At 37.8% G+C, this 25,018-nt stretch overlaps 1 protein-coding gene and 1 pseudogene across 4 annotated transcripts in view; both read right to left on the bottom strand.

Annotated features, from left to right (window-relative positions):
* Positions 1–25,018, bottom strand: part of PACS2 (phosphofurin acidic cluster sorting protein 2) — a 330,978-nt gene that overhangs the window by 161,302 nt on the left and 144,658 nt on the right. For 3 of the 4 annotated variants that reach the window (XM_078151576.1, XM_020974846.2, XM_078151577.1), the window contains 2 exons: positions 10,772–10,845; positions 7,987–8,067 (listed from right to left, as the gene is read on the bottom strand). In XM_078151576.1, coding sequence (XP_078007702.1) covers positions 7,987–8,067; positions 10,772–10,845 — 155 coding nt within the window. The remainder of the gene's footprint in view (positions 1–7,986; positions 8,068–10,771; positions 10,846–25,018) is intronic. The other variant, XM_020974848.2, reaches the window with a different exon arrangement.
* On the bottom strand, positions 22,598–24,963 carry LOC144456229 (bromodomain-containing protein 7 pseudogene; annotated as a pseudogene).

The following is a 25,018-nucleotide window of genomic DNA, read 5'->3' on the forward strand; positions in this document are numbered from 1 at the left end:
CCCTCCCCAAGTCAGCCAAGGATGTGACCTCACGCTTTGCACAGACAAGAGAGATGGCTCACCATGAGCTCCCTCCTTTCCATTTTGATACATCTTAAAACCCCTTGTCATCACCATCCATTTTGTCCTTTTCTTCAGCCTTTGGAGGTGAAGTTTCCTTTTCCTTGTAAAGGAAGTTCTCTGTGTCCTTGAGTCCATTTTCTTCCATTTTATACAGCAAACTGCTCTCTGTCAATGATTTGATCTTTCTCTAATCTCCTACCTAAGGCAATTTATCCTTAAAATGCTTCACTATACCTTGCCAACCCCTCAAACTGTAATCCTGTAATCCTCTTTCCTTTCTCAGCCAATCTCCTAGAAAAAGCTGTATAAAATCTGTCTCTACTTCCTCTCTCCCCATTTATTCCTCAACCCTTTTTAATCTGTCTTCAATTCTCATCATTCAACTGAAATTGTTCCTTCCCAGACACTAATGATTTTTTCATAGCATATTGTGTAATTACATGTAAAAATAGTTTTTAATAAGCATTTTTATAAGATTTTGAGTTCCAAATTATTTTTCCCCCCTCCCCAAGATGGCACGCAATCTAATATAGGCTATATATATACAATTCTACTAGATATATTTCCACATGAGTCATGTTGTAAAGGATGAATCACAACAAAAGAGAAAAACCAGGAGAACTGTATTTCCTGCCATTCTATTGCCCCCTCCATTTATTCTACTCTCTCTCCTTTTACCCTATCCCTCCTCAAAAGTGTTTTGCTTCTAACTATCCTCTCCCTCCATCTGCCCTCCCTTCTATTACTCCTCCCCCTTCTTTTCTTTTCCCCCTTCTACTTTCCTATAGGGTAAGGTAGGTTTCTATATCCAATTGCATGTGCATGTTATTCCCTCTTTGAGCCAATTCTGATGAGAGTAAGATTGACCCACTTCCTCTTATCTCTCCCCTTCCCCTATAAAAGGTTTCTCTGGCCTCTTCTATGAGATAATTTATCCCCATTCTATTTCTCCCTTTCTCTTTCTCCTAACTCCCTTTCTCTTTCTCCTAGTACATTCCTCTGTCAATGCTTAATTTTATTTTTTAGGTATCATCCCTTCATATTCAACTCACAGCTGTGCCCTCTGTCTATATATACTCCTTCTAGCTACCCAAATGCTCTAGTCTTTTTATCAAGAATGCTTGAAAGCCCTCTATCTCACTGAATGTCCATTTCTTCCCCTGAAGTATTATATTCCGTTTTGCTGAATAGGTGATTCTTGTTTGTAATACTATCTCCTTTGCCCTCTGGAATATCATGCCAAGTCATCTAACCCTTTACTGTAGAAGCTGCTAAATCTTGTGTGATTCTGATTGAGGCTCCACCATACTTGAACTGTTTCTTTCTGGCTAACCGCAATATTTTCTTCTTGACCTGGGAATTCTGGAATTTGGCCATAATATTCCTGGGAGTTTTCCTTTTGGGATCTTTTTTTAGGAGATGATCAGTGGATTCTTTCAATTTCTATTTTACCCTCTGGTTCTAGAATATCATGGCAGTTTTCCTTGAGAATTTCTTGAAAGATGGTGTCTAGGCTTATTTTTTGATCATGGCTTTCAAGCAGTCCAATAATTTTTAAATTCTCTCTCCTGGATCTATTTTCCAGGTCAGTTGTTTTTCCAGTGAGACATTTCACATTGTCTTCTATTTTCTCATTCTTTTGGTTTTGTTTCTTGATTTCTCATAGTCATCAGCTTTCATTTGGTTCATTCTGATTTTTAAAGAATTATTTTCTTCAGTGAGCTTTTAGACCTCCTTTTCTACTTGGCTAATTCTGCTTTTTTTTTTTTTTTGCTTTTTGGTGACACAATTGGGGTTAAGTGACTTGCCCAGGGTCTCACAGCTAGTGTCAAGTATCTGAGGCTGAATTTGAACTCAGGTCCCCCTGACTCCAAGGCCAGAGCTTTATCCACTGTGCCACCTAGCTGCCCCACTAATTCTGCTTTTTAAGGCATTCTTCTCATTGGCTTTTTGGACCTCTTTTACCATTCGCCCTAGTCTGTTTTTTAAGGGGTTACTTTCTTCAGTATTTTCTTCATGCTATTGACTTGTTTTTCATGATTTTCTTGTGTCACTCTCATTTGTCTTCCCAATGTTTCTTCTACCTCTTTTACCTGATTTTCAAAATACTTTTGGAGCTTTTCCGTGGCCTCAGACCAATTTCATACTTTTCTTGAGACTTTGGATGAGGAGCTTTGACTGTGTTGTCTTCTCCTGAGTGTGTGTTTTGATCTTCACTGTCACCATAATAACTCTCTATAGTCAGAGTTTTTTCTGTTGTTTGCTTATTTTCTCATCTTATTACTTGACTTTTAACTGTTTGTTAAAGTAGGGCTCTGCTCCCAGAGCGGAGGGTGCACTTTAGGGGCTTTGTGCAGCTGTTTCCAGAGATACTTCTAGAGACCTGTAAATTTTCAGTTCTTCCAAGATGGTATGATTTCAGGAGAGGTGTTTACTACTCTCCTGGTCTATGCTCTGGTCTGTGAGTACTCTTTTCTTTCCTGAAACTGTGAGAAGAATCCTTCCTCCACTGCGGCCACAAACTCTGCCATGCTAGTGCTCCTCTTCTCACTGTGATAGCCACCTAGTACTGCAACCGGGATCAGAGTATGGGCAAAGTAACACAATCCTGCCTCAATGCTATCAAAAAGATCATTGTAATCTCATTCCGACTAGTTGTTCAACCTACTTACTGTCTATTTGCTGAGAGCTCTGGAAGCAGCTGCTGCCACTGCACTCTCACCTAGGTACAAGAGACCTTTCCTGCTAACCTTCTAGGTCGTTTTTGATGTGTGTGGGCTGAGAGTTCTAGAAACCATCACTGCTGTCAGTGATTCAGTTGTCCAGGATCTTGCTCCAGGTTTGCTGGGGCCAGGTCTGTGCTAGGATGCTTTCTTCTCTCACCCTGGTGCAATAGAACTTTTCTGCCAAGCTTCCAAGTTGTCTTTGGCTGGAAATTTGTTTCACTTCATCTTTTTGTGGATTCTCCTTCTACAGAATTTATTTAGAGTCATTTTTTAAAGGTATTTGGAGAGGTTTGGGGGAGAGCTCAGGTCAGTCCCTGCCTTTACTCTGCCATCGTGGCTCTGCCCCACTTCACTAGTGATTACTTAAATGAATGTCAAATCTGATGAGCTTTTCTCAAACCTCATTCTTCTTGATCCCTTGGAAGTTGCTTGACACTGCTGACCACCCCTTTCCGGGATAATCTTTTCTTTGGGTTTTTGTTGGCACTACTCTCTCTCCATGTTTTCTTCTTACCTGGTCATTTTTACTTAGTCTGTTTTGCTGGATCATCATCCATACTAAATCCTTTAACTGGCTCTATCTCAAGCCTCTATCTTCGGCACTCCTTTCTTTCACTTTCTAAGATGGTGAAATTATTAGCTCCCACAGGTTTAACCATTCAAATATAAGTGATTCCCAGACCTACATATCCTAAAGCTCTAGCACCACACCACCAATTGCCTATAAGACATTTCAAAATCGGTGTCTCATAGACATCTCAAACTCACTGTATCCAAAATAGAACTCATTAGCTTTCTCCCTCCACCCACCATCAGTTCACTCCTTTTCCTAAACTCCCCTGATTTCTTTTTCAGGGATCACCATTTTTCTATTCTTCACAACCTTGACATCATCACTGACTCCTCATTCTTCCTCATCTCAGCTATCCAATCCAATGCCACATGTTGCCATATATATCTCCACATGATCTTTCATGCATGTCTCCTTCTCACTGCTCACACAGCTACCACTTTAGTTTAGGCCGCTATTATTTCTTGTCTGAACTAATCCAGTTGTTTTCTAACTGTTCTCCCTACCTCAAGTCTTCCTCCATTTCAATATGTCCTCCATACTACTACTGAAGTGATTTTCCTCTAATCATATCACTTTCTTAATAAAATATCCTCACTTCCTTCAAGACTCAGCTCAAATTCCATGTAATACAAGCTTTTTCTGATCTCTTCAGTTGTTAGTACTATGCTTTTCAAAACCACAATGCATTTATTCTGCATGTGCATGTTTTCTGTTTCTATAGAATGAAAGCTATCTGAATCCTTGCATCCTCTATGCCAAGCAGGAAGTGTTTAATAATTTAAAGTGTATCTATGTGTATGTGTAAATACACAAATAAAGCTGGGATTTAGAATTTTTTTAAAGGGGCACATCTGGTCAATTTTAGTGCCAGCTTCCATCATCAGTTCAAACAGTGAGAGTTTCCTTTTTTGTGTGTCCCCTATTCTTCTAAAAAGCTGCTGAGTATAGGCCCTATATGGCATAATTTCATACAGGAAGTGGATGTTTATTACCTCAATGAAGGTATGTATAGGAAATGGAAATAAAATTTTATTAGGGAAAATAATTTGTATCTTCCATTCAACTAGGATGTTAAATGAACTGAAGGAATTTTGTTCACCTCAAAGATAAAAAATTAACTTTGAAATAGGTTTTAAGGGACAAGAGACTGTCTCTGATAACATGACATACTTTTTCTAGGCTATGATCTGATTCATTACTAAACTAATATTTCAAACAAAAAAATCCACTTAGATGCTTCTTCTAAAGGAAAACATACCTTTCTGCTAAAAGAGAATATGACTGTTTTGAAAATTCCCTCATCTTAACATAGCTGTTAGAATGTGCATAGAAGGAAATGGCCTCAGGTTAAGTGATTAAAATTTTTTTAAATTATGCAAAAATTTAGCAATCAGGCATGATTATCCCAAGAATTACAAAATTACAAAATATGGTCTAACTGTATATTTCATTTTTAATTTAGGTATTTTTATTTTAAAAGGCTAAAATTTTTGTTTTCAAGTGAATAAGTATATTTAATACGTGCACTTAAATTATAGCATTAATTATAGTAACTACTTAAAAACAGCATAAATTGCATTTGAAAGACAGGTGAAGATTATTAGGTAAAAACTGTTGTTGGAAAAGTGATCTCTGAAGCAAATCCCAGAAACCATTATCAGTACAGGGAAAAATTCTGAAATAAATCTGAAGCATAATTTCTGCCAAAATCTGACAATTCTATAGCAAAGTCATGTTTTAAACACTTTCTAGTCAAGACATTTGAGAAGCCAAGTGTAACAACATATGAACTAACATTAGTGTAAAAACAGATTTACCATGTTTGCTGGTACTTAGGGTGCACTGCGCTTAATCAGATGAAATCCAACTTTCTCCCAAGACCATATTTTTTTCTTCTTGTGCCTAAGACAGTCACATTTGGAGCTGCATTTAAGGCTTAAACAGTGGCAAATATGTTAAATACTCTAATATCTTTATGAATTGGAATTTATTTCTCAAAAATCCAACTAAAAGAGAATTTTCAAAAGCAACTGGAGCTATCAGCTATAATAGTAAGGTGTGTAAATCTAATCTGTGAAATAGCCAATTTCTGGATTCAGTCAACAGAAGAGAAGTGATTTTATTCTTATTTACTGACCTTAGCTTCACACAAAAACAAACTCTCAAGACGAGCCATTTTGTGCCCTTTACGTGATTCTGAGGGGTTGTGTAATTTAATACCCCACTTATATGTAATTTATCACAAATCCACATTTAACTTATAAAATTTCTTATCTAACCTAGATAAGATCAAAGTTTCCTTTTATCTGTGTTCATTTTTTTTTATTCTTTAGAAATGGCAAACCGAAGAGTTTTTTTTTTTAATAAACCTTAGTTTCTAGAACATCACAGTATTGGAGTATGTAACTTTATCAGGCAATAGTGAAAATGTCCTAAAATAGTGGAACTAATCAAGGAGAAGTACAATTCCTTTTGTTTTTAAGAAATCTCTGCCTTCCAAGATTAGCATTGTACATAAACTTACAAGTCAAACATGATACTGAAGGTAGGTTTTATCAGACTTCCATGTTACTCATTATCCAATGTGGCAGAGATGAATTAAAGATTTTACCTATCCTTCAACTCTGCACTTGCTCTTAAATAAGCATTTAGAAAGATAAGGAACACCCAGGCATCAATAGGCAATGCTTCAACTAGATGTCATTGGAGGTACCTACCAGCTATTATTTTACATGATGAAATAAAATTGAAATTGAAAGTTCTGCCTCAAGAGATATTTAATAATTACAGAAGAAAAGAATTAAGATTTTATTTAGTTTATTGATAAATTTTAAGTAACTTATTTTAGCTCATTTACATAGTGCCTTTTATGCATTTAATTGTGGTGTATCAATCAATTCCACCATCTGGGAAAATGGGGCATTCTTTCAGACAACTAAGTTGAAGACGGGAGTACAAAAAACAGTAGACTTGAAGAACTTATTATAGTTGAATATTGTTAATGATTTCTGGTTGTCCTACCCTGATCGTTGGTTTGGAAAAAAAGAAGACTCATTTCTAGGTTCTCTTACTATTAGAAATGACTCATTTCCTAATTAATCTTCCCTGAATTTGTTGATACTGAATCCCGAAGGAAAATATTAATACAGCAAATCCCATCAGAGTACATGGAAAAGGTCAAGAAATTAATTTTTAAGATTCTAAATAAATAGCCTGAATTTTGGTTAATTCAGAAACAGGAAAAAAGAACTCCTTTTAAAAAAGCTAATTTTCACCAAATTAGTAATGCTACATTGAGCACCACTTATTATACCATAAATTGTGTTAGGATTTGGATTTTCATGAATTGAGCAACCTTTGCTGCAACACTACAATGGAGGGAAAGATAGTACTGTTACCATGAGAAGGAAATAGTGACATAGGAAAAGTTTTCCATAATGATCAACATATATTCATTCTTCTCATGGAGGGAGCAGAATTACAGGGGCCTACCCTGTCTTTTAACCCCTTCCCTAGCAAGACAATGTCACCAAAGTATAACTCTTTTTCCATTAGAACTGGGGACTACATCCAGGACAGTATCTTGTACAACCAAATTTTTAATCCTTCACTTTCATCTCCCATTACATTCCTTTACAAGAGTAATTAGGAAAGAACAAGATGGTTCATAGGTAGGTCTGTATATAAAAATGTCTTTCATCACATTCCCCTTTAGTATCACTATTCCAGATCAAGGGATGTGAATTTTACAAAAAAGAAACCCAGATGAGAGAGGTGAGACTGATGATTAGCTCTTTTGGAATTTGGAAAGGAAACATTAATGGATGTGTTGCCATGATGAATTTCCAAGCAGCACTATTGTCTTATCTCAAACATTATTTTCTTCATCTAAAGCTGCCAAACAATAATCAATAATTAAATGTTATCTCCACTCCCAAATTAAAATCAAATATAATGTACTTTTCTTGTGGACATAATTGTTACTGTTTTGTATCGTATAAGTATTTTAAATAGGTTCTCTTAAAAAAACAAACTATCTTAACCTTAGAACAAGGTGAATGAATTAATGCACCTGGGGAACTAGAACTAATATCTCTCTTCTGAGGAATACAAGGCTCCTCAAATACCGTATCTGTAACATGAGCTATGGAGCAAGTAATTTTACAGTTGTATAGAGGAGAAAATGAGAGATTACCTGATTTACCCAGCAAGGTCTCTGAGTGAACTGATAGCTGATCTAGTACTAGAGAAGTCTCTTGACTTCTCACCTAATATTTTGCCCACATAATAAATTGCTTCCCAGATTGTACTCTATTCACTACCTTCATTAGGTCACAGGCAGATTAATAAGCCTCATTTTGCTCAAAACGTTTGCTTACCTTATCTGAGGATGGTGTATTCCCTTAAGATTTTTCAGATAAAAAAAACAAACAGGCAGATGCCCACTCCCTTTTAATTCAAGGATTACTACCATGAAACTTGTTCTCGAATATTCAGCCAAGTAGGATTTTTCTTTTTCCCAATTTACCCTCTTTCCAAATCCAAATCCAGCCTTGTTGAGCTCACCAGCTTCATGTACAAAACCCCTCACACACAGTGTTAGTAAAACTAATTTCCACCGACCCTGGTTATGGACGTCGTTCTTACTATCGATCTCCGCTGTTTCTTTGGCTTCCCCACATCATACTCATCATCGTCCAAATCCTACAGAAACACAGAAGACAATGATATAAAAATGCTTGTTTTATGCAAAGTCCTGATCATTAAAAACAATACTGTAAAGAAGAAAGTGGGATCTATGCTACTATGTGGAGTGAATTCTATGCAAATTTTGAGTTTCAAGTTTCCTAGGTAAGCAGGAATGTTGGAAAAACACTCAGAGATCATTCATCTCTTGACAGAGAACCACAGGGAGTTTGTGCACATTATTCACCAAACAGCAAGGCAACAGACAAATTAAATATCAGGTGATAACGTGGTACACTGGAAAAAAGCATCGGTTCTGGAGTCAGTGGACCTGGGCTCAAATATTGCCCCCGATTCCTAACTATCTGTGTGACTTTTGGCAAATCAGTTAACTTCTTTGGAGCTCAGTTTGCTAATTCATAATATGAAGGCCTCTGAAAACCTTTCTGGATATACATGTATGATCCTGAGATAATCAACTTACAGAAATTTGTTATTTTAGGAAAGTCCCAAATCTTGCTTACTGGGCACAACAGGAAGAATTTTCAGAGTGAATGTTAAAATAAGACCTATGGGATTCAGTGCCATTTAAGGGACATGTCACTTCAAAGTTGTCTGATGACGCAAATTATTACTGATAGGATGAATGGAAAACATATGGAATTAAAAGTGTAGTCTTTGGTGGAATGAACTTCTATTCATCCAGATGGTTGGCATGGCTACAAGTAGCTCCCATCTAGTACCAACAGACACTAAGCTTTTCAGTTCCTTAGGATATCATGTGTGCTTCCTTAAAGGGGTAAAATGGAGATTGCAGAGGTTAGAAATGTCTGCTACAATCAGAAGGAAAAAATGAGGTACCTGAAAGACTCAAATTATACTATCTCCACTTACCAACTCACTCCCAAGGTGTCCACCTTTTCATTATTTACCAGGCATTTAGAAAAAAGAGCAGCAATCTTACTGTCAGGCACTTGTTAGCTATGTGATTCTGAACGACTCATTTAACATTGTGAAGCCTCATTTACCTTATTAATTAAAGATATATGATTTCACTCCTAAAACCACTGTGAGAATAATTCTTTTGTAAACCTTAATTTGGAGTTAGTACCAGATTGGATGGTGATAGAAAGCAAAACAAAAAAAAAAAGGTGAGTTAAAGAGGCCTTTAGGCATCATCTGTCCTTTGGCAGATGGTGAAAGGTGAAGGGCAAAAGGTGAAGGGTAAAGGGTGAAACTCAGACAAAGCTCCATACAGTTCCTGATGTGTAGACAACATCATATAAACCTTTCTGAATCACATGTCTAGAACTACTACAAACCTTACTATACATAACAATTTCTCCAAGTTTTTAAGTGAGACATCAAAATCAATTTCATCATTCTTGTCTACAGTAATAGTTCTCAAACATATGTTGGCTAACACTTGAACAAGGCAAAATATTCCACACAGCATCCATTTCTTTGTGAGTTTCCTTAATACTGCCCTAAAAGCTCATAAGAACTAAGGGGAAAACGGTACTGACTATAATGGGAAATGTTATAAATGAATTACTAAATTATGACAGACATATGAAGAAAGATATTAGACTTCAATACCTGGAAAGTGTGATTTCACCAGTTTGGTATTCCCTCTCCTGATACAGGTCACAACCCTCCTATGCCTTATTGTCTAATTTATATGAGCTGATGTGGCTGAAAAAAAAATCTCTCTCCTGGTTTTCATCTTTCAGTGATGAGCCCGTGGCTGGGGTGCCCTTCAGCTGACAGAGATACAGTCTGGACCCACACTTTCCAGCTTAGTTGCATAAGCTACAACCTGGGCTGCTCTGCTCCAGCCTTTAATAGCCTAAGACATCAGTAGAAGACCGAAGTTGAAGAAGTAGTTCAGGAGATAACATTCAGTATTGTAGAAACATTAATACCACAAGAAAACAGTTTTGGAACTTATGGTGAATTCTGGGATTTTATTTTAAAAAACCACTGACTGGTCACACACAGAGCGACACGATATTCAATGCTCATTTATTTTATTTTATATACTACTACTCCTACTTCTACTGACTTTTACCCAAGGATCTCAAGATGTTTGATAATTATATCATTCATCATCACAAAATCTCTATGATCATTCAAAAAATAAAGGTCACGTGGAAAAATAAGGAGGCTAAATAAGTGAAAAACAAATTTCTAGGATTTCACAAGTAAGTTAGTGGAAGATTCATGTTTAGAATCCAGTTCATTCCCCAAAATAATTACTTCCTTAGAATCTCATCTATCCACCTGAGTCAAACCCCTCAAGTGGAAAGCAGGGCAAAAACTCCCAGAATTTGGGGGCTTCCTGAGAAGAAGACTAAGAAGGGAAAGAAGATAAGAAGTAATCAAGATTCCTTGACACATATGGGACAACTAATACAGAATACAATTTGATATCTCAAGACAAATAATTATAATAATAATAATAATAATGGAAGTTGATATTTATAAATCACTTTATAGTTTAGGAAGCACTTCACATAAGCTAATTTATTTGATAGTTTCTACAGAAAATGGCATTATGCCATGATGTAATCCACAGATTTCTGGCTACTCTTTTATTATTTGTTTTTCAACATCTTGTTGCAATTAAATAATTTGGTTAGGATAGAATTAATTTTCTGCCACTGAATCTTTTCCATGCCAGAATATACAGCAACCTCTGGCACATCACAGGGTGAAGTACCTGTCCCTGGACAGCATCATCACTGGCTTCCTGTTCTGAAGAAAAGCTCTCATATTCTTCCTCAGAATAATTATCTGTGAATCAAGAAAGACAACAATGAGTATCTGAGATTCTTCTTTAGTAAGACATATTACTGTTCACATAAGTAGTCCTTTTAAGGCTAACTTCCTAAAAGCTGTAAATAGAACAAAGACAGTACATTTCCTCCAAAACAGACATTATTTTATTATTATTTTTTTTAAAGTGAGGCAATTGGGGTTGAGTGACTTGCCCTGGGTCACACAGCTAGTAAGTATTATGCGTCTAAGGCCAGATCTGAACTCAGGTTCTCCTGACTTCAGGGCCAGTGCTCTATCCACTGTGCCACCTAGCTGCTCCTAAAATAGACATTATTGAACAAGACATAAAAGCTATTTACTGAACAACATTTGCTGCACAGAGTAAACAGAGAAATTCTTTAACAACAACAAATCTTGTTTACAAACCAAGTGAATCTACATTCATACTTGGTGATTTCAATGTAAAAGTGAGAAAAGGAAAGAGATGGTAAAATGTATGTTTGAATACATGGTTCAGTATTAAGAAATTAGTTTGTCAAAAGTTTATTGAGAAAAGATGATTGAGAAGTCCCTCATCTATATACAATACTTTTTTGAAAGAAGAGTCAGAAGATACTTTAAATGGCAAATACTGAACATTACCAGAAAAAAAAAACTACCTAGCTTTTAAAGAAGTTGAAAGAAAGTTACAGATCGTATAGATAGATCACATTTGATAATTGAATTTCCTCATGTCTGTGTGTCTTATTTTTTGTGTACCTCTATTTGTTAAATAAAGTCCCATCTCCCAAACAGCCAAGACAAGCTAATATCTAAGGAAGTAAAAAGAAGGTTCAGTAGAGAAGTGACAAGGTGAAATTATGTATGTAGAATACATCAGATAATTGGATTTCATCTTGTGTCTTACCTAGGTTTGTCAGCTAAAACTAAGCCTTGCCCCATAAGTGGCATCAGAGGACTCTGCATACAGGAGTACAGGGAAGGTTATAGAGAACAGTGGCAAGGTAAAAGTAGGAATGCAGACATCATTAAATAACATCTCATGTCTTTGCCTGCTCAACAAATTACCACCCAAGAAAGGACAGAAAAACTTCCATAGAGGGAGACAGAGAAAAAAATTTGAAGGTTAGTGGCAAAGCTGATTTCATTATATTTTCATCTTACAAACAGGTAGCCCAAAAAGTGGCCAGAAGGGTTATTCAAGAGAGCTACCAAAAAGAAGACAAAGAAAGAACTACGGAATTTGCTTCAAGCAAATACAGTATGAGGGAAAACATAATTTTTCTTTGACATAAAGAATATGTATGGTATGTTTGTGTTTCAGTCATACCATGAAACACCCACAAATGTACAATGTGCAAGTCGGTCTTCATCATACAGGATAAATGGGATAGGGCCAGAATAATATATTTCTACTCTTATGTTATCAGGAGGTGAAATGTTCTTTGAAAGAATGGATGAAAGGCTTACATGAGAAAATGAGGAATGAATGAAAAGGCAGAGAGGAAATGTTGTAGTGTAGCAGATAGAGTTATGGCCCTGAAGTCTGAATTAGTCACAAACTCTCAGGGTTCTACATAATTTGCTATTATAAGCTGCAGGGCAAAGTGTTAACTTGCATTGAGAGAATGAGTTTTCTCATCTGGAAATTCCTTATACAAATAAAATCATCACAGATCAACACATTTTGGAAAGCACTATTTAGCTATTAACCAATTCTCTGCCACAGTAAAAAATAATATCCTCTATGATCTGGCACCAGCTAAGAATTATCTCAGCATTATTTAAAAAAAAAAGCACTAGACTTGGGAATCAAAAGAACTGGGTTCAAATGTGAGAGAGTATTCCAAGTATTAAAGACACCAAGTGCAAATGTTTAGAGAAAGGTAATGCTGTAAGGAACAGCAAATAGGACAGAATGGCTGTACCACAAAGTACATGGAGGAGAAAATTAATGAGTTAAAGTCTGGCACAGCTGCTATGGTGAATGGGATAAACAATAGAAAAATAGTAAAAGGACTGCCTTGTAGTGAGGCCCCAGTTCAAATTAGATAAAATACATCTGTAGTGGATCCATGCAGCAGGCTTTTGTGATTTTCTTCTGCTCCACTCAGCTGCATAAAAGGAGAAGCAAAAGAGGCATATATTGTGAGCTTCAAAGACTGGGGTTTGGGAAGACATGATCAGCAACAGGACAAGGGTCAAGGGAGGCAGAGGATAATGTACAGCTGAGCTGGTATACAATGGGTCAAGGGTTGAAGGCCTGGGAAAGTACTGAGGAGTGAAAGAATTGGGAGACAAAAAAGAGAATTAGGGGTTCCTAAAGCACGGGGAGACACAGAATGATTAAAGATTATTATTAGATAAGGGAATTTCAGAGTTCTTGAATAGAGAAGCAGGTCATTTAGAGGTGATAGCAAGATCAAGAATATGATCAACCCTTCACAGAGCTGAGCAGTAGAAATGTAGGGCATAGGAGCTGAATAGATTGAGGGACTGAGAGGTTTGTGTATTTAAAAAAAAAAATCAACATTTACACTGAAGTCCTCTAGTGTGAAGGTAGGAGCTGAGATGGAGAAAGAGACTATAAGCCAGGCACTAAACTCCCTTAGTTCTCAAACAGGGCAGAGAGAAAGTCAATTTGACTAAAGTTAGAGTGTATGGGAGAAGTCATATTCAGTGAGCCTTAGAATAGATTAAAGGCAGGTTATGAAGGGCATAAGAGGGGAGAGTTCTTTATTCCATAACTTCCAGGACCTATTCCTCCTCCACTTGACCTCACTGACTGCTTAGATTACCCACAAGTGTCACACTTTCATCATTAAGAACTCTGAAATCACATTATTTGATCATAACCATTTATATCATTCCATCTTTCCCTATACCACAGCAGTCCATGAATACCCAAAGGGGCCTATGTGAATTTCAGAGGGTCTGTTAATGTATTTTTTAGACACTTTAACTACATTCCAATACAATTGTATTAAAATTTAGTTGTATTTAAAAACAATATTATAAGAAAGACTCTATAGGCAAGACCAGACTTCCAAAGGGGTCTATGGCACAAAAAAAGATAACTAGCTCTTCCTTCCTTCTCTGTGCTCTATGCCTTCCCCCTCCTATTACTTGCCCTCGTTGTAACCTCTACTCTCTATACCCCTTGGTACTTTCTTACGTCATAAATCCCTGTTTTGGCTACATTCTCTTCCCTTCCCAATCTTGATCCCTTGATGAACCAATTCAGCTCATCACTATCTTCTACTTTTTTAATTCTTTGTCCTACATGCCTTGTCGCACATGCCTTGCCAAATTCCAGCCTCAATCCTGCTCATATGCTGTTTGAGTGATGCAGGAAATCATGCAATTATGTTGACTGGGTTCACTACAAATGTCACTAATCCTTTTATTCCTCTCTAATTGATTTTCTAACCCACTCAACACAATTACTGTTCTGAACCTCCTGTTCTCTCTTTAAGCTTCACCCTTTTAGCAGTGGACAGTGCTTCATAACTCGGGGAAAAAAATAGGGCCATTTTTCTCCCTTCTCATCACACTTGTCTCTGTTATCCTCCTCCCCCGTCCTCCACTCCACGCTGATGGCTGCTCTTCTTGCTCTGCCAACCCTTGTAATGTACCCTCCTGATTTCTTTAGCAGATTGGTTCCTTTCTTGACATTTATAAACATGGTCATGTTTCCCTTATCCTTAAAAAAACAAAACAAAAAACAAAAACAAAACCCATTAAATCCTATCTTTCCTGCTAGCTACTGCTCTATCTCCTTCCTCTCCTTCATGACTAAAACTTCTTCAAAAAGCTGTTGACATTTGGTGCCTCCATTTCCTTTCCTCTCACTGTCTTCTAAATACCTGCTAAATCTAGTTTCTTACCTTATAATTCAACTGAAACTACCCTCTACAAAGTTATCAATGACAGTTATCAATTAGAAGCAAAGAAACAGAGCAGTGAATAGAATGAATGCTGGACTTGGGATTCAGAAACACCTGAGTTTGAATCCAGCTTAAGACACTTATACCTGTGTGACCCTTGGCAAATCACTTCACCTCTCTCAACCTGTTTCTTCATCTGTAAAACAGTGATATTGATAGTGCCTATTTCTCAAGGTTGTTGTGAGGATCATAGCATCCTTACATACGTAACATGCTTTGCAAACTTTAAAGCATTATATAAATGCTACTTATCTCAACTGCCAAATCTAATGGCTTTTTCTCAACTCTTATCTTTCCTGATCTCTCTGCAACATTTGACACTAGGAATTACCTTTTGCTAGATGCTTTTTCTTCTTTGGGTTTTCATGATATTGATCCCTCTTGGTTCTCTTCCTGACTTCTCTTCTCAGTCAACTTTGCTGATCATCATCCTTCTCATACTCTCTAACTTTGGGTGTTCCTCAAAACTCTCTCCTGTGCTCCCTTCTCATTTCTTTATTTTGTTATTATTTTTTAAAGATGTTATTTTTTATTCTCTAGGTATTTTTGTGAATTTTAAGATGGTAAAATGCAGTCTCTTGTAGAATATTACGTACTTTTTAAAAAATTAATCAACATTTATTAGATACTTACTATATGCAAGGCACTATGCTATGTGCTGGGGTATAACAAAAGGCAAAAATAGCCTCTACCTTAAGGAGATTACTGTTAAAAAATTTTTCAGATTCCTTACCTATTTGGAATATTTGTAATATCTATTTGTAACATCTTTTAAAATTTTGAGTTCCAGATTCTCTCCTTCCCTCCTATACTCCTCTCCCACCCTCTGAGAAGCCAAACAATGTATCATGCAAATACATATTTCCTTATTAGCCACTTCACAAAGAAAGCAAAATAAAAGAAAATAAAGTGAGAATTACACTTCAATTTGCACTCAAGAGTTCATCAGTTCTCTCTCTCGAACTGGATAGTATTTTTTCATCACAGATACTTTGGAACTGTCTTGGATCACTGTACTGCTCAGAACAGACAAATCTTTCACAGTTGATCATCATTACGTTATTCCTGTTACTGTGCACAATGATAGCCTGGTTCTTCTCACTTCACTTTGCATCAGTTCATAGGCTGCCATGTTTGTTTTCTGAAACCACCTCCTCCTCATTTCTTATAGCACAATGGTATTCCACCACAATCATAGGCCACAACTTGTTGAGCCATTGCCTAACTAATGAGTATCCATCCCATCGATTCCTAACTCTTTGCCAGCACAAAAAGAGCTGCTATAAATATTTTTGCACATAAAATGTCATTTTCCTTTTTCTTTGATCTCTTTGGGGTAAAGACCTAGTAGCAGTGTTGCTGAATTAAAGGGTATGCACAGTTTTATAGCCCTTTGGCCATAGTTCCAGACTGTTCTCCAGAACCCTCATTTCTTTCTACATACTCTAACTATCAGCTCCTCCTCTGGGTTCAATTTAATCATCTGTATGTAGGTATCTCCCAAATTCACACATCCTACTCCAACCTCTCTGCTGAGCTCCAGTCCCCAACTGGCTTCTCAATGGCTCAAACCAGGCATGGCAAAGGCATCACAAAAATAATATGTCCAAAAGAGAACTCATTTTATTCTCCCCCAACCACTTCTCTTTTAATCTTTTATATTTCTGCACTACAGTCATGGGTATAGCCACATTAGAAGTCACCTTGATTCTCCAACTCAGTGTCATTCCTGATACCTTGGTTTATTTATTCCATGTAGCCAAACAGTTGCCTGACCTTTTTGGTTCTCCCTCTGTATCTTTCATATGTAGTCCATACTAATTACCTCTAATAATACAGATTATTGCTACCTTTTAATTGACTTCTCTGCCTCAAGTCTCTCCCTACTTCAATCTATCCTCCAGACAGCTGGTAAAGTGATTTTCCTAAAGCACAGATCTGATCATAACACCCTACCTCAGTCCCTTAATAAACTCCACCGGCCCATTATCTAAGACCAAACTTTAAAATCATCTGTTTGATATCTGAATAACATCACAACCTGGCCTTTTTTTATCTTTACAATCTTCTTACACATTACTCCTCTCCATACACTGTAAGGTCAAGCCAAATTGACCTAGTTATTGATCTCCACACACAGCACTCTATTTCCCAAAACACAACAAGCAAACAAACAAAAAACTCAGAAGCCCTGAGTTGATCCAAAACACTACAGGACAGGGATACCCTGATACAGTACTAGGAAGTACGTCAGGAAATACCAATAACTTGTCACTATATTCATCAACCTAGGCAGGAGCAAGGGGTAAAGTCCTAGCAGAGTGACAGAAAATCTCTGTTTCAATCTTCTCATAGTGTTGAGGTCTAGGTGTGCTGGGAAATCCAAAATTCAAGGGCAAACAATGCAGGTCCTGCCTCAAATGAATTCAATCCAAGCCTTCTTTTCAGCTAGAGACAAGGTTTATTATATTGCCAAGAGAAACAGGCCAGACTCTTACAGAATCTGAACCACTTAATGGAGGCAAGATGGACCTTTAATACAGAAAGACTATGGAAGATCTGGATGTGAACAAGGAATGACCAAAATCTAATCAAGGAATGACCAATAGCTTGGGTGATTGGGAGCTAACACAGAAGGACCTGGAAGGGCAGGTGCCAGGAACCTGAGCCAAATGAAGGGGTCTAGATGGAATCAAGGAGTAGTGGTCTAGGGTGTGGCCTGGGCTGGGTTAGAGGTAACAGCTAATTGGAGATTGGGGCAGGGTCAAAGCCAACAAGGCCAAGACAGTTGAAAGGACTACACTGAAATGAGCCTCAGGCAAACACCAGGGCCACTTGGGAGAGTTCTGGGGAAGCTGGGGGTGGGGGGGGGGGTGTTCCAGGGCCTATCAATAGGATCAAAGGTTCATAGATCTAGAGCTGAAAGAAAATTTAGAGACCAACTAGGACAGTTTCCCTATTTTAAAGACGAGGAAACTGAGTCCCAGAGAGGTAAACTAATTTGCATAAGGTAATAAAGCTATTAAGCATCCAAAATGGGATTTGAACCCTAATACTCCAGAACCAAAGATTTTCTGATTCTACTATGCAGTCTCTCACCTTCAACAATGCACTACAGTTTCTGATGTTGGTGAATGTCTCCTAAACACTTTCTCCTCCTTTGCTTTCATGACACTGCTTTCTCTCACATGTCAAAACTGTTCCTCTCAGTCTTCTAGGCTCTTCTATTCCCCAATACATATCTCTGAATCTCTCATTTCTTTCCCACTATATTTTCTCTCAACAGTTGTGATGATTTCAACTACCATTCAAATCTATACACCAATTGTCTGAACATTACCACCTGGGTAGCCATTTTATTTTATTTTTTTATATAAATTTATTTATTTTTAGTTTTCAACATTTACTTCCACAAGATTTTGAGTTCCAAATTTTCACCCCATCTTGCCCCTTCCTCCACCTCAATATGGCATGCATTCTGAATACCCCTTCCCCTAGTTTTCCCTCTCTTCTATCTCTCCACCCCTTCCCCTTCTAGTTTCCTGTAGGGCAGGATAGACTTCTGTACCCCATTTCCGGTATTTCTTATTTCCCAGTTGCATGTGAAAAGTTTTTTTTTAAACATGTGTTTTTAAAACTTTGGGTTGCAAATTTTCTCCCTTCCTCCCTCCCCACCCACCCTCGTTGAAAAGGCAAGCAATTCAACATAGGTTATACACATGCAGTTATGCAAATACTTCTACAGTAGGCATGTCGTGAAAAACTAACTCTATTTCCCTTACTCCTATCCTGCCCCCCAATTTATTCTAGCCTTTCTTTTGACCCTGTCCATCCTCAGAAGTATTTGCTTCTGATTACCCCCTTTCCCAAACTGTCCTCCTCTCTATCATCCCCCTGCTCTCTTGTCCCCTCCCCCCCATTTTCCTGTAGGGTAAGACAGATTTCCATACCCAATTGAATGTGTATGTTATTCCCTCCTTAAACCAAATCCTATGAGAATAATATTCACTCACTCCCTCTCATCTTCCCCTGTTTCCCCTCCACTGTAAGAGCCTTTTTGTTTCTGTTTTTTGTGAGATAACCTACCCCATTCTACCTCTCCCTTTCTTCTTCTCTGAGTATAATCCTCTTTCATCCCTTAATTTTATTCTCCAGATATGACCCCTTCATCTTCAACTCACCCTGTGCCCTCTATCTATCTAGCTCTACATACATATAATTTTTTTTCCTCCAACTACCCTAATACTGACAAAAATCTCATGAGTTATAAATATCATCTTTCCATGCAGGAATGTAAACAGTTCAACCTTAATAAGTCTCTTATGATTTCTCTTTCCTGTTTACCTCTTCATGTTCCACTTGAGTCTTGTATTTGAAAGTCAAATTTTCTATTCAGCTCTGGTCTTTTCATCAAGAATGCTTGAAAGTCCTCTATTTCACTGAATGACCATTTTTTCCCCTGAAGGATTATACTCAGTTTTGCTGGGTAGGCGATTTTTGGTTGCAATCCTATCTCCTTTTCCCTCTGAATATTATATTCCATGCCCTCCGATCCTTTAATGTAGAAGCTGCTAAATCTTGTGTTATCCTGATTGTGTTTCCACAATACTTGAATTGTTTCTTTCTGGAAGCTTGTAATATTTTCTCCTTGACCTGGGAACTCTGGAATTTGGCTACGATATTCCTAGGAGTTTTCCTTTGGGGATCTCTTTCAGGAGGAGATCAGTGGATTCTTTCAATTTCTATTTTGCCCTCTGGTTCTAATATATCAGGGCAGTTTTCCTTGATAATTTCTTGAAAGATGATGTCTAGGCCCTTTTTTTGGCTTTCATGGCTTTCAGATAGTCCAATAATTTTTAAATTCTCTCTCCTGTATCTATTTTCCAGGTCAGTTGTTTTTCCAATGAGATATTTCACATTGTTTTCTAATTTTTCATTCTTTTGGATTTGTTCTACTGTGTCCTGATTTCTCATAAAGTCACTATCTTCCAATTGCTCTATTCTAATTTTTAAGGAAGTATTTTCTTCAGTAATCTTTTGAACTTCCTTTTCCATTTGGCCAATTGTTCTTTTTAGGGCCTTTTTTGGACCTCTTTTGCCATTTAGGTTAGGCTATTTTTTAAGGTGTTATTTTCTTCAGTATTGTTTTGGGTCTCCTTTAGCAAGCTGTTGACTTGTTTTTCATAATTTTCTTGCATCACTCTCATTTCTCTTTCCAGTTTTTCCTCTATTTCTCTTACCTGCTTCTCAAAATCCCTTTTGAGCTCTTCCAAGGCCTGGGACTGATTCATATTTTTCTTGGAGACTTTGGATGTAGGACCTTTGACTTTGTTGTCTTCTTCTGGCTGTACATTTTGTTCTTCTTTGTCACCAAAGTAAGATAATATAGTCTGACTCTTTTTGTGCTGCTTGCTCATGATCCTGGCCAATTACTTGAGTTTTAAACTCTTTGTTAAGGTTAAGAGTCTGCTTCCAATGTGGAGAATGTACTGTCCCAAGCTTCAGGGGTTTGTACAGCTGTTTTCAGAGATACTTGTAAGGAGCTGTAAATTTTCAATTCCTGCAAGGTGGTATGATAAGGGATGAGGTGTTTACTCCTTTCCTGGCCTGTGCTCTAGTGTATTAGTGACCAGAAGCACTCCTTTCTGTTCTGGAACTGTGAGGAGGGTTTTCTCTTCACAGCCACTACAAGCTCCACCATGCCAGCACTCCTCCTTGCCCCAGATCCAAGCACAGGCAAAGCAAGAGATCCTTGCAGTCCCCCTCTGATCAGCCCTCGATTACCCCTCAGTCTCTGGGTGGGAAGCTCAGGACACAGCCACAGCCCATGGGCCCATGCTCAGTGATCTACACTCTGGAACTGGCTCTGAGTTCTAGCTTCCCTCTCACCACAGAAACAGACTTTTCTCCACTGACCTTCTAAGTTGTCTTTGGCTGCGATTCAGTCCTCTGAGACCTGCTCCAGGTTCACTGCTGTCTGCACATCCACGCCACACTGTACTCTTCTCCCAGCCCTGCGCAATACACCTTTCTGATCAACCATCCAGGTTGTCTTGGGCTGGAAATTTGCTTCACTCTGTCTTTTTGTGGGCTCTGCTGCATTAGAATTTGTTTAGAGCCATTTTTATAGGTATTTGGAGGGTTTGGGGAGAGCTCAAGCAAGTCACTGCTTTCATTCTGCCATCTTGACTCTGCCTACCCTTACTCCTTGGTGGGTAGCCATTTTAAATCTAACATGCCTAAAACAGAACTCATCTTTTCCACTTCTGAACTGTATTATTTCTTTTAATGTAAAGTAACTACTATCTTCACAGCCATCCAGATATACAATCTTGGATTCAGCCATTTCCTCTCTCAACTTCTCCAATATCTAATCAGTTGTTACATCAATTCTACCTCTACAACATCTCTGGCACTTATTTCTTCCTCAAACACATGGCCACCATTCTCATTTATGCCCTTACCAGTCCCTGCTTGGACTATTGCAATAAGCCCATCATCATTAATAAATTTGTACTGCTATCTTTAGTTTCTATGTTACTTATATTTCCCAATATGTCCCTTGTCTCAGAAAAAAACCTATCTTTAAGGGTAACAAATCTTTAAAAGAGGAGAGAGGAAAGGGAACTCGGTGGCAGAGTAGCTACAGGACTTAGCCTGGAGTCAGGAAGATCTGAAATCAAGTCTGGCCTTAGTCTGGGCAAGTCACTTAACTTGTTTGTCTCAGTTTCCTCATCAGTAGAATAAGGATGATAATAGTATCTGCCTCCTAGGATTGCTGTGAGGATCAAAAGAGATAATGTAAAGTGCTTAGCTCAGTGTTGCTAGCTATTATTATTTTTGTTATTAATCAATTAATCAAGTCTGACATAATACATAGTATTTTGCACTCATAGCTCCCTACCTCTGCAAAATAGGTAAAGAGGAGCATTTTCTTATCTTTCTTTGGGGCCATACTTAATTATTATAATAAGCATAACATTTTGTTTGTTTTGCTGCTGTTTTTTCCATTTACACTGCTGTAGTCATTGTGCTTATTGTTTTCCTGGTTCTGTTTGCTTTAATTTCTAATTATTCATATATGCCTCTTTCAATACTGCTTTCTTATGGCATATTAATGTTCCATTATTCCATTATGTTTACATACCACAGAACAATCTGTTAATTTGTCTACCTGCTTCTAGGGTCTCCTCTCTCAAATCCATCCTCCACAAAAATGCCAAAATAATTCTCCTAAAGTAAAAGTCTGAACATAAAATACTATTTCTCCTGGACAAGAAATTTCATTAACTCCAAACTGTTTCTGGGAGACAACAAATCTCTCAGATTTGAGAGAAATGGTTTTTTTCCTCTCAAATTAACAGTCAATTATTAAAACTGGGGAGAGACTCAAGCTTTTTTCTCCCTGCTTTATTTGTTTGTCCTATTTCTTTGTCTAATCTCTCAAGGACAGGGCTGATGGAAGACAGGATTAGCCTTCTTTTCATTTTTGGTATTACTACTCCACCCAAGTAGCTCACGATTGGGTGAGGGATATAGATTCTTTTGTCTAGACTGCCCAAGGCTGGTGGAGGTCTGAGTATAGGGATGGTCTCTCAGCTCACTTCTCTTTGTAAAGTCCACCTCTCATTAACTGTTAACCAACCAGAGCTGATTGCCACCATCAGGAACACCCCTCTTCCAAGGCCATATGAGCTGTGAGCCTGCTGCCATGATAGTTTTTGGCATTCGAGTTGCAAAGTTTAACTCATTAAAAACACAATTTACAAATATTTAACGTGCCCTGAAAAAATTTCCAAGATGAAAAAAATATATATACACTATATATAATCATATACCACTGTTACAACTTCAAATTCTTCAGATCTACATTCAGTGGTGCTGACATTTTTTGGTTCTTCAAGATCTTTGGTTAAATCTATGAAGCTATTTTCTATGACAGGAGAAGGAAAAGGAATTCCCATTGCTTTCCAGATTCCATACATGCTCACTATGTCACCTGGGGTTACCTGCTGTGCAAGTTCTTTTAAGATTATTGGTTATTACTTGTTCAGCCAAACGCATCTCTCTGTTAAGATGGTCCCAAAAGACAAACCATATTAGGAGGAGGTCTGGTACTTAGACGTTTATTCTGAGCCTCCTGAAGTTCTCTGAGTAATTTGGTGATTTCACCAAGTTTCCTCTGGCACACTTTGGCCTCTTCAGAGTCAAAAATCTCAATCTAGGCTCCAAAGTTTATGACTGCCTTTAGAGCTGTAAGTTTGTCCTTATTAGTACTAAAGTCCAAAGAGCCAGATGAGTCTATTTCTGTAACCTCCACGTCTTTTGCCCTGTCAAGACTACCATTCTGGGTTTCACCTTCAGCTACTGGCTTTTCAAGCTCTCTGAGGGATCAAGAATATCCTCCTTTTGTCAGAACATCCAGTAAACTATCTGCCATAACATACAGATGTGGCCAAAAACTCATGGATACTGAAACCACTGGAAAATTAGAATCTTCCCCAAAAGCTGTATACATTAAGTCAGAATCATCCTTGCTAATATTTGGAAATGTGGAATCATAGTTTGGTGCATAAGAACTGTAGGGTCCATATTTCAAGTATAACACTGGAGTAACTTTATTCCTCTTGTCCTCTTTGAACCCCTGCTGTACATTAACTCCAGACTGAAATCTTCCTGTTGTCATTCCCAATCTTACAGGGCAATTGCCAGGTTCTCCTGCAAGAGGGTCCACAGGATTAAGAAGTCCTAATGTAGTTCTATCTGGCTTTCTTCTTTCAAACTCACACTATTTACAAGTCTTCTGGTCAACTTTCCTCCTGATTCTTTAACAATGTGCTCAATTTGCTCTTGTTCCCTTTCTAAGTTATTGCTTTTAAGTTTATCTTCCAGCATATCTTTGTCTTTCTTTTTATTTTCCTTATTTGGACTTTTGAAAACTTTAACAACATTGTTCAAAGAATCGTCTTTATCTTTCAGCAGACAGCCACTGTCTTCCCCACTCTGATGTATTTCCATTTTACATTTCTGCTTCCAGATCTTCTGTAAGTCAGTGATGAAGTCTACATTCTTTTTCAGGCTCTGAATTCTTCCCTGGCTAAGAATTTTCATTCCTGAGTGCAACAGCTTCTTTGCAGCTCTGTAATACATCGTTTCCAGTTTATTGTAAATCATGGCATTGCTACACATTAGTTTGAAATTATCCTTCAATTCTTCTATGGGTTGGTAGTCATTGTTCTTGATCTTTTGTTTCATACTACTAAAATCCATTGAGTGTTTAATGATCATAGAGGAGCCAGGAGCAATAAAATCAGTCACAGGAAACGAAAAGAAAGCACTTGGGTCCTTTCTTTGTAATTGCCTCATCAGTTGATTCAAAACCTCTAGAAGGGGTGTTTATTCTACTTCTTGCTTAATGTATTCTTCAGAGGCTTCTCAGGGTGCAATTCTAGTCTTATAAGAGTTTGACATTGAAGTTCTTTTTCTGCCTCACTCTCAGCCTGATCCCAATCTCATTTTTTTCTATCCTCCTTTACTCTTCTCCGTTTCTTTTCCTGGGCCCTGCTTTTCTCCTTTCTTTCCCTTTTTTCTATTCCTGTCTTTGTGTTTCTAATGATCTGTTTTCTCATCAAAGGGGCTTGAATCATGTCCTGAGCTGCCTGTGGAGAGCTCTGTGACTTCGTTTCCTCCTACTTTCAGTACCAACTTCAAAGGTTTTTCCACATACTCCTCACAGAGGTGTTTGTCTGTCATGTGCTTCTTGCTCATGTTGGCTTGGGCCCTGGTGCCAGCCCCCCTGCACCAGGCCCAGGCTGTATTGCTTAAGGCCCAGGGAGCACAGCCCCAGAGCTAGAGGCATGGGGGGAGGACAGTGAGGAAAAGGACCAGGGAGAGTGAGGGAAAGGGCGAGGGAGAGTGAGGCCCCATCCTTCATTCTTTCCCTGAATCTTTGATGAAATGATCTTTGTCCTTTCTCAACTAGGCCAAACATTCTACAATAATCTTTGAGCCTATCTACACCTGTTGTCTCTAGCAGTTTACCCACCTCAGGCATCCTTTCCTCTTTAATCTTCACTATCTTCCTAACTATAAGTTCCTTTCTTGCTGCCTACAAATATATTTAATTTTCTTTTCTTTTCTAGTGGAAGCTCCTCATTTTATTATCATTTTGTTTATTCTAAACATAAACACACCTAAAATGAGCATTTCACATACACAGTAGAACACAAAAAATAACTGAA

This window comes from Phascolarctos cinereus, unplaced genomic scaffold, assembly GCF_003287225.1.
Source record: "Phascolarctos cinereus isolate Bilbo 61053 unplaced genomic scaffold, phaCin_HiC Scaffold_3;HRSCAF=262, whole genome shotgun sequence".
In the NCBI taxonomy this organism is placed as follows: Eukaryota; Metazoa; Chordata; class Mammalia; order Diprotodontia; family Phascolarctidae; genus Phascolarctos; species Phascolarctos cinereus.